Source organism: Kryptolebias marmoratus, linkage group LG24 (genome assembly GCF_001649575.2).
Source record: "Kryptolebias marmoratus isolate JLee-2015 linkage group LG24, ASM164957v2, whole genome shotgun sequence".
NCBI lineage: Eukaryota > Metazoa > Chordata > Actinopteri > Cyprinodontiformes > Rivulidae > Kryptolebias > Kryptolebias marmoratus.
Genome location: NC_051453.1, coordinates 13106959 through 13116603, shown reverse-complemented (window position 1 = coordinate 13116603; position 9645 = coordinate 13106959). Strand labels below are relative to the sequence as shown.

General features: G+C 41.2%; 2 protein-coding genes across 5 annotated transcripts; both read left to right on the top strand.

Moving 5' to 3' along the window:
• The first annotated feature begins 518 nt into the window (after nucleotides 1-518).
• On the top strand, nucleotides 519-2319 carry ptgfr (prostaglandin F receptor (FP)). Its single transcript, XM_017406970.3, has 2 exons — nucleotides 519-1323; nucleotides 2008-2319. The coding sequence occupies exons 1-2, from the start codon at nucleotides 529-531 to the stop codon at nucleotides 2317-2319; spliced, it is 1107 nt and encodes a 368-aa protein (XP_017262459.1). The 5' UTR covers nucleotides 519-528.
• Nucleotides 2320-4231: 1912 nt separating this feature from the next.
• On the top strand, nucleotides 4232-7713 carry btf3l4 (basic transcription factor 3-like 4). 4 transcript variants are annotated; one of them, XR_001808364.3, is made up of 7 exons: nucleotides 4232-4337; nucleotides 4676-4737; nucleotides 5977-6090; nucleotides 6162-6363; nucleotides 6750-6854; nucleotides 7329-7388; nucleotides 7474-7713. XR_001808364.3 is itself a non-coding variant. In XM_037974324.1 (7 exons), the coding sequence occupies exons 3-7, from the start codon at nucleotides 5303-5305 to the stop codon at nucleotides 7518-7520; spliced, it is 447 nt and encodes a 148-aa protein (XP_037830252.1). In that variant the 5' UTR covers nucleotides 4285-4337; nucleotides 4676-4737; nucleotides 5236-5302; the 3' UTR covers nucleotides 7521-7713. The 4 variants fall into 4 exon arrangements, 2 of the variants coding, with proteins under 2 accessions (XP_017262390.1, XP_037830252.1); XR_005232845.1 differs by having other exon boundaries at nucleotides 6750-6877; XM_037974324.1 differs by lacking the exon at nucleotides 6750-6854 and adding an exon at nucleotides 5236-5326 and having other exon boundaries at nucleotides 4285-4337.
• Nucleotides 7714-9645: the final 1932 nt, after the last annotated feature.

The window sequence follows — 9645 nt, the reverse complement described above, 5'->3', positions numbered from 1 at the left end:
GCTGATACATCCTGTTGTTTTAATTTTTGCATTCTTTTTTTTTTGCAATCTCACTATGCATACTTCATATATCAAAACTTTCAGCTCATTGAGAGTGCTCTGAGTTTTGGGTTTTGTAACTTCTAGATTTTTAGCTTTTAGCTTTTAGGTAGCATTTTGCTACTTTTAGCTTTAAGCTGCCCTTTGTTACTTTGCTACTTTAGTTTTTAGCTTTTCTTTTGTTCCTTTTAGCTTCTAGCTAGTGTTTTTCTGAAACCTTTTGCTACTTTTAGCTCTTAGCTAACAGTTTGGTACTTTTAGTAATTAGCTTTTTGCTCCATTTAGCATAAATAGAGTTAGTGTTGATGTTTTGCTTCTTTTTGCATTTAACGTTCTGCCTGAAACAAGTCAGTTTCAGCTTCTTCGACAATTGTCAGCAGTCATTCAGCATTCAGGCTGTATTTTTACAGAAAATGTAGTCTGTGTAGTTATTTTATGTTTTCAGGTGAATGGTTTGTAAATCTTTTCCTCGCAGGTTGAAGTCCAGTCATGTCAGCCAATGGGAGCTCAGAGACACGCTACAGGTCAGAGGTCAGAGACACCAACAGCACCTGCTGCCATAAGGAGCTGTCAGTCACAGCCTCCGTCATCTCCATGACTGTGGGCATCTTCTCCAACGGCGCCGCCCTCTTCATCCTGCTCAAATCCTACAAGCGCCTCCGCATCAAGTCCAGGGCGTTCTTCCTGCTGTTCGCCAGCAGCCTGGTGGTCACAGACCTGCTGGGTCACCTCGTCAACGGCTCCCTGGTGCTTTATGTCTACCGCTTCCAGAGGAAGTGGGAGACCTTTGACCCTCACGGCATCGTGTGCAGCATCTTTGGGGCGTGCATGGTGTTCTTTGGTCTGAGCCCCTTGTTTCTGTCGAGTGCCATGGCCGTGGAGCGCTTCATCGGCGTCACCAAGCCCATCTTCCACTCAACGGTGCTGTCCTCCCACCACATCAAAAGGCTGCTGGGGCTCACCTGGCTGCTCGCCGCCCTGGTGGCTCTGCTGCCCGTGTTGCTGCAGAGACCCTACGAGGTTCAGAGCTCCAGGAGCTGGTGCTTCTTCCACATGGATCAACCCAAAGACTGGCTGGATGTGCTGCTGCCTCTGATCTTCTCCGTTCTGGGGCTCATGGCGCTGCTGCTCTCCATCGTGTGCAACACGCTTGCAAGTTGTGCTTTGCTGCTGGGGAGGCTGCGCAACAAACAGCTCTGCAGAGGCACCTCTTACCACGTAGAGATGATCTGCCAGCTGCTGGCTATCATGCTGGTGTCCTGCATGTGCTGGGGCCCGTTACTGGTAAGAACCCCTCCTCACTGCACCTTTCATGTTTCATTTTACAAAAGCACTCATTGATGCAGCAGCTATTTCAGACATCTTGATTAGTCTCATTTTCCCTGCTGACCCCCGGATTAAGGTTTAAGTCTTAATCACTGAACATCTATCTCTCTTTTCTAACACTTCATTTACATCACTGTGCAATCAGTTTTTCTCATCTTTATGCCACATCTTTTTTTGTCTGTGATGGATTTGAAACGTACTTTGTTCAAAATCAATATCCGTGACAATAAAATGGGTTCCGAAATAAGACAGGGATCTGGCAGATTTCTTCTTTTGTGACATTTAAGGAACAGTGACTGAAGAAAAGAATTGTTTTATATTGCACAGATGCACCAGTCTGCCATAAAATGAAAGACTCCCTGACAAGTGAAGTGCATGGCATGAACAGGGACTCCCACTTACTTTCACATTGATGGAAACAACAACAAGCAGATCAACACACATCGTCAAAAGTGACTAGTAATAAGAATAGCTTTTAATTGCTTTTTCTTCCAGTATAGGCTTTTATTGTACTTATTTATCTAGTTAATGTCTTTTTACTTTGATTTTTTCCCCTGTAATGCTGCAGCCTATGTATGATCATTAGTCTGGTACTTTTCTTTGAGTTTTGATGACATCGTGTTATCACATTCTGATATCCAGATCCATGTCATCATTCTGAGCGTCAGAGCCAAAGGAGAGTCCACGTGTTTCCGTCTGCTGACGACGATACGAATGGCCACGTGGAACCAGATCCTGGATCCTTGGGTCTACATCCTCCTGAGGAAGGCGGTTCTGAGGAAAATCTTCCTGCTGTTTCACGGCTGCTGCGGCTCCAAGCTCCACAGCTTTCACCACTGGCAGCGCAGCGTGCTCGGCAGCTCGGTGGAGACCAACAAATCGGACTGCTGCCACCACGGTAGAATACCTCTGCCAGACACCGCCATCAAATCCATCACCCGAGCCTCGCTTTGAAGGGCTTCATCTGAAAAAACTTGCAAAACAGGAGTGAGATGTGTCAGAAGGTGATCACCATAGACTGGCTGTAATTGTGTTGCACAGCAGTTTTGTGCATGAGTGGCTCTTAATATTGTCAGAAACCATCATATTTAGACATTATTTCATCCATTTTCTCTTGTGTGGATGTAAAATCTAGTATAATATTCATATATTTAAGCTAAAGGATGCCTTCATGCTTATTACAGTGTGAGCTGATCACAAGCTGTAGCACAGAAAAAGGTTGACTTTGATTGAGTCGACAGAATAAACTGCAAATGACACAGACTGTTTACTACATTAACACAAAATAACACAAAAATCAGAGGGCTGTACATTTTGTGAACTATTAATTAGTGATGAATGAGACTCTTAAAGAACAGGACTGCTCATTGGGCCTCCTATCTTTTTGTGAAATGAACTTTCAAACTTGAGGCTGAAATGTTTTAAAGGCTGAACATGGGAATCGTCTTTCCCATTGATGTTTTGGAGGTTTCACTGCTCTGCTTCACGATGCATTATTACTTTGTAAGTGGGACGTTTTGCAGTGATGGCTCTGTATCGTATGACTTGTTTTACGCAACATCTTTTCAGTGTTTTTGTCTTGAAGTGCCAAAAAAAAACAAAAATAGGAAAAGCAAGTTGTAAACCATAAAGAAGAACATTACCAAGTTGCTAAAACGCTCTCTCTGCAGAAGATCTTTTTAAGAGAAGCCTCCGCTGTGAATGAAATTAGAACGCACCATATGCTACTTTTATGGTTCTTTCCTGGAAGCAGCCTCGTTCAAAGCGACCAGGCTGAATGACATTTTTCTTTTTTCAAGGAAACACAGTCATATATCCAAGCACACACACTCAGGTGTATCTGGCAGTGATTCTTGCAGACTAACACCAGAAGCCTCTCTAACCATTCAGTTAACTACTGCATACAGACGATGAGAAACTAAATAGCAGTGATCCAGGGCTGCTTATATCAGCTTTTCTTGGCACTGTTTTCTGAACTGTTACCCAATGTCTCCCCCTGCAGCAGAGTAACAACCATACACCAGCACAGAAGATTTATGATGTGTCGAAAGAATAAAAAAAAAAAGCACAGGAACTCATTTCATATTAAGACATATATGTTTATATAAAGTCTACAGTTTAGTTGAAAGACAAACATTAAAATGAATATGATGTGTTGAATAAAAGTTGTTTTTATCTGTGACTGTGTAAATTTGGGCTGTCCTAATAAAATAAAAACAACAATGTGTCAATTTATGTACAAAAAGGCTTGATGATCATACCTGTATGGGCATCAGCAGTTTGAAAATAATTGTTAGAAACTATTGTAATCTTAAAAATCAGCTAACATGCAACACTGTGCATACTTAATTTATATGTATTTGGTGCTGCAGCTTTTAATGATGCAGATTATTTAAAAAAAACTTTTATACAAGTTTTGGATTTTAGTCCATAAATGTTTATTACATTTTATTTGTTTACCTGACATTAAAAAAAATCAAAGTCCTTTACATTTAGCACTGAAGAGAAATATTATAAGGCAAAAATCCGTGTAATACAAGTAGAAAGTAAATCAAAGGAGCGTTAAAATAAAACTTATAAGCATTTTTACCAATAGTATAAGCATTAAGCACAACTGCCTAAATTTCAGATTCTAATTTGAAGTATTAATGTAACGATATTTCTTATCAAACTCATATTTGTAAGTGTCTATCTTGCTGGGATAAGCAACAAAGTAAGATAGCTGTTAAAAAAATATGAATTCAGTGTTTTAATTAAAGGCAGAATTGTATAAAGATGCTGAAACCCCGTGTAAAAGTGCTTCAAACAGCATTTGAATGGACTCTGTATGGAGCTGGGTTTTGTTGTTGTAATTGCCAGACTCGCCTGTAGGTGGCAGCACAACACCAGCATCATTCCACTGCTAGAAACCGAAGAAGAAAGCCCAGCCCTCCAAGTGTCACTGCAGCGTAGATTTAGGCAGATTTCAGCAGGTTTGTGTGAATAAACGTGGCTTCGTGTGAGCTGTGTGCTGTTTGTGGGCCGTGTTGTTGTTGGTTTGTGGTCGGAACCGAGCCGAACAGAACTGGGTCGCTGTATATGTTGTGTTTTTATCTCCGCAGCTGCTAACAAACAGCACACAGCAGACTGAATATATCTATGTATTCTTTGTTGACATGTTAAAACTCTGCCACATCAGCTGTGTGTAATTTTCCACCCTATAGATCGGTTTTGTTGACGTGCCGTATTGTTAAAATGTGTCTTTCAGCTCGTAGACCGTAAACACTTCATTTTGTGTCGCCTGTGTTGATGTTTTTTTCCCACCCAACAGGTTGGAAAATGAATCAAGAAAAATTGGCAAAGCTTCAAGCTCAAGTGCGAATAGGAGGAAAGGTAATTTCCTGTCCAGGAAAGAGGTTATTGCTGTGTTTTCTTTTGTGTTGAATTGACACAATAAATACATAAAGCGCAAAAGGTCTTTAAATGCATCATTATTTTGGAAACAACAGTAATCAGGGTATTTATCAACTCTAAAATGACATCGCTCATAAATGTGAAATTTAGCTGCTTTTTATTTTGTTGTTTGTTGGGTTTGGATCATTGTTTTTTTTGTTTTTTTCCAGAAAAAATTTGTCTTATGTTCACTGTTTTGTTTTCTGGTCTTACCGGGCAGCAGAGACATGAAGAACTTGATGAATATTTAATAAAGGTTTGAAAAGAATAGCCCAGGGTGACACCTTTGAACGGCATTTGTGTCCATTCAGCAAAACAAACAAAAAATATCCCATAATCTATTATCTAATCCTTAAGCATTTCATTGATTTGTTTAAGTCCTTGAACTGACTGATCCTTTACTTTCTTTGTTTGTGCTGTGCATGTTTGTGATTTCAGGTTTTTATTACAGTAAAGGAAAACCTTAAATTAAAACGACTCCTTTTTCTGGGAAAAGCGATGTCTGATGACCTTTTTAGGCCATTTGTATGTATGTATATATATATCAACATTCTATTTTGCTTTAATAGAACTTGTATTTCCAACATAAATATAAAGAATTTGTTGCAGCAAAGAGTTAAATTCTCTAAATTAATCATCCAGTATTGACCACAAAATATTATGACCTTCTAAAAGCACATTTTCCCATCTTTTATTTTGTGATTTGATTTGCTTAATGAGAGATAAATGGGCAGAAATGATAATAAACATGTTTTATCTGGGGCTTTTTACACTTTAGAGACTTTATAGATTTTCTTTGACCTCAATCTTCTGGAAGTCTGAATTTTTGATTAAATCAATTAAAACTTCAACGCCAGCTGCTCCTGCCTCACAGTGACTTCAAATTCCTTTAAATTGATGTAGTTATATGGAGGCTTTATTCCCTGCTGTAAGCAGAAAGGGCAGCTTGTTTTAAACCTGTTCAATAAACATTTAGTAAAAAAATGAAACATCCAAGACAGTTTAAATCAGAAAGCCATTAATAGATAGATTCTTTAAATAGTCCTAAATTGAAGACTAACTAGGAGTACCGGTAGTAATCAGACATGATTAAATCTGACATGAACACAAAAAGCAGCTGTATTGTTTATCGGCTCTGGAAACTATCACCACTGAAGGTCTTCTGTGTTTTGGTTCCAGGGCTCGGCGCGCAGGAAGAAGAAGGTAGTTCACAGAACGGCGACAGCCGATGACAAAAAGCTCCAGAGTTCACTGAAGAAGTTAGTTGTGAACAACATAGCTGGAATAGAAGAGGTAAACCGACGAAGCTGAGTCATGCTGCTTCGCCCGGGCGTTTCCACATTAAGGCCTCCGTTTCTCCTCAGGTCAACATGATCAAAGACGACGGGACCGTCATCCACTTCAACAACCCCAAAGTTCAGGCTTCTCTGTCCGCCAACACGTTCGCCATCACGGGCCACGCTGAGACCAAGCAGCTCACAGAGATGCTGCCCGGCATCCTCAGCCAGCTGGGAGCGGACAGCCTCAGCAGCCTCCGCAAACTGGCCGAGCACTTCCCCCGGCAAGGTGGGTGGCGCCTCGCAGTTTGCCTCTGAGGAGTTTAGTTCTTAGCTGGGGGCTCAACAAAGAGACGCTCAGCTGAGTAGAATTTCACAAATTTGTACTCTAGGTTTTTAACTCCAGTTTCATATTCACTCAGTTCCTTTATTTTTACATTATATATTTGCTCTAACTTTTGATTACACTTTACTAAAAAAAAAAAAGTGTTTAGTTTTCCCAAACTCTGTTGTTTTAAAGATGAAATCTTAATTGGGTCAATCATCCACTTCCTCCTCAGTTAAAACTCAAAACCATGTGATGACAAAATCTAACAAATCTAAAGCTAATAACTGAGATTTACAAAGTTATTTAGACGTTTAAATTAGAAGATCTTTTCTTCCTTCCTTGCTCAGCTCTCACCAAACCCTGAACGTCACACCCATATCATGATTCTGCCACTACCCTGCACCCCTGTAGGGATGGAAGAAGCAGAGGATGGGTTTAAATGGACACATCAGGTCTTTTCTGATAAATGGTTGTGGTAAACAGTGCTTTAAACATACCAGCTTGTTACTGTCTATAACTATAATAACTATGATGTCTCACTTTTCTGTTTCTTCCTGTTTTAATTGCAGGGTGTTATTTTTTTATTTATTTGGTTGGAGTATATTGGAACATATTTTATGCCAAAATGACAAAAAATGAACAAAAAGAGCGCTCGGAGATCAAATCCTACACAAGGGCAAATACTGTATTTCACAAATTTAACATAACGTTTTGTCAACTGTCAGAAAAACCCAGATTGTTTAACGTCCTGACATTTCGGCACTTCATTCACCAACAGCAATGTTGCTGTAAGAACCAGCAGTAGTAGGATTTTCAGACAGATGATGCTCGGTTTGGGGCTTTCGGAGTGTCTGAGAATAGGAAAATTCGGAATCTGGCTGGAATATTGGGAAAATACAACGTGCCTTTCTTCTGTTTCGTCTCAGCTCTCGACATCAAGGCTCCAAAAGCAGAGGACGATGAGGACGAGGATGATGATGTTCCAGGTGGGTCAGAGCTGTTCACAGATCATTTGGTCGAATGCGGAGGGAAGGTGTCACGCTCTGATTTTGCTCCTTTTTTTCCGCGCAGATCTGGTGGAGAACTTTGACGAAGCATCGAAGAACGAGGCGGACTGACACACGAGGACCGGACCGCAGTGAAGCCTATTGAGACATATCAGAGACAACAATCCCAAAGACTGTCCTCCTTCACCACGACCCGCTGGGTCCGACTACTTGTGCACTCGTGAAAAAAAAAAAGAAGCTTATATCAAGTCTTAACATTTGTTTATAACACTAAATAAAGATGATTAAGAGGTTTTTCTAGATGGTTCTGTTGTCAGTGGCAGGTTTTTCTACAGATTCGTCTCCAGCAGAATGTAAGATTTCATGCAGTTCTGGATGGGATCGAAGCTCTGATCGGGTTGTGCTGACTTGCTGAAACTTTTTTTTTTTTTTTTGTAGAACCTGACAGATTGTGCTCAAGGCTGGGGTGATAAATCTGGCATGGCAGCTCTGTTATCTTGGCTTGCACAGCATCCTGTGGGCTGGGAGCAAACTGGGGAGGGACATTTCTGCACACCTCTTGAATTTCTTCGAAGAGCTGCAGGGACACACACACACACGCAGGGGAGGGGGGGAGCTCTCACAAGAGGGGGCACTGCTACTTCCTCGCGCCTCTCAGATGTAACAGAATAAGATGCTGAAGTTCTTCTCCGCCCGGGATGATGAGAATGAAAGCCTTCTGGGGGAAATAACTGAGGGTAAGAGGCTGCATGCGGTTTAATCCGGGGGGGTGGATTGATGCCCTGCTGTCCCGCTCGCTGCATGCGCGTTGCAGGTGAAGGAAAAACAAACAAACAAAAAAAACAAACAAACGCTGACACAGCAGCTGGTTGGATGTGATGTAACGAGGTCGGTGTCGCATTGCCGCCGGCCCGGCCGGCGGAGCGGATTAAAACATTTGCACGTGTGCTGAATGCGTCACTGTCCCGGAAAGAAGAGCGAGCGCGTGCGCGCGCGCGCGGTGATCGGGATCTCTGCAGCTGATTTTTTTGGGAGATCTTTTTTTTTCTGTTCAGGGATGACGCCCGCCCCCCTCCCCTCCGACCGACCCCACCTCCCCCAGTGAAGCTGCAATGCAGTTTAATTTGCAGACTTTGTCAATTAACCAGTTTTTAGCCACGAGGCGTGAATTTATATCATCAGTTAAGGACGTTAGCAGCATCGGCCATCCATGAATTAACGCCCTTCATCATGTCTGTTTCTCAGCTGCTGAGAAATACACTCAAACTGTAATTGGCTGCAAGAAGAATAGATGGGTAAAGTGTTTTCAGAAACCAGTCAGTTTGGATTTAACACTGAATCACTGTTTTAACACAACAGACTCAGTTGTAGCCTACCTTTGGTATGTCTTGAACCCCAAATGACTTAAAATAATATAAATCACATGTATGCTTCTATACAGTGATAGATTTGGACATCCTTAAATGGTGCTCTGCAAGTCAGCCACACCTCGATTCTTATATTTTTTATTTAAAGGAACAAGAATATCTTATGTGTTTAGTTTTTTTAGGTGGTCTTAAGCAGTTGTTCTCCAGATTCGGTCTTTATTTGATTGTATTTCCTTTAGGCATTGGCTGCCGTCCTCATCCAGCTTTGGGCCAACAACTTGGAACACTTTGTGCTCCTGTAAACTCAGAAATAAAGAAAACTGAATAGGCAGAGAACTACAACAAAGAGTAGGAGGAGAAAAAAAAAGCTACGGCTGATAAACAATATCTGCAAAAGGAGGTCTTAGAAAATAGGAAGGAATACACACACACACAAAACCTGACACATACAAACATAGAGTGTTTGTATGCCTGTATCTGTTCAGGGTGTAGCCTGCCTCTGACCCTGCAGAGTCTGCAGAGTATTTTCCTGTCAAATATGGGTTTTATATGGCTTTAGTGGTAATCCTGTAGTTACTTTGAAAAGTTCTTCTGGTCCTCCAGGCATCGCCTTGAGCTTCTGTTAGTTATAATTTTCATCATTGAAAGTAAGTAGCAACCACTCAGTGACAAACACGTGGTCATATTGAGTTTTTTAATCACTAAAAGACATGACGGAGTGTTAAAGGTGGAGAAAAAGGTTGATTTCTTTTCTGGTAGCATTGCCCATGCAAGTCTAATGTCCTTAATATTGAGAGTAATCCAGTGTTTGGGTAAATGTAGGTAGACGTGAGTTTATTTCCTGATGATTCTTCTCGAAACAGATGAAG

What these genes read in the sequence shown, in the direction of transcription:
- ptgfr (XM_017406970.3), top strand. Translation starts at nt 529, where the DNA reads ATGTCAGCCAATGGGAGCTCAGAGACACGCTACAGGTCAGAGGTCAGA. An exon ending in TGTGCTGGGGCCCGTTACTG is followed by an intron (nt 1,324 to 2,007) that starts GTAAGAACCCCT and finishes TCTGATATCCAG; the next exon opens with ATCCATGTCATCATTCTGAG.
- btf3l4 (XM_017406901.2), top strand. Translation starts at nt 4,684, where the DNA reads ATGAATCAAGAAAAATTGGCAAAGCTTCAAGCTCAAGTGCGAATAGGA. An exon ending in AAGTGCGAATAGGAGGAAAG is followed by an intron (nt 4,738 to 5,976) that starts GTAATTTCCTGT and finishes TTTTGGTTCCAG; the next exon opens with GGCTCGGCGCGCAGGAAGAA. An exon ending in CGAGGATGATGATGTTCCAG is followed by an intron (nt 7,389 to 7,473) that starts GTGGGTCAGAGC and finishes TTTTCCGCGCAG; the next exon opens with ATCTGGTGGAGAACTTTGAC.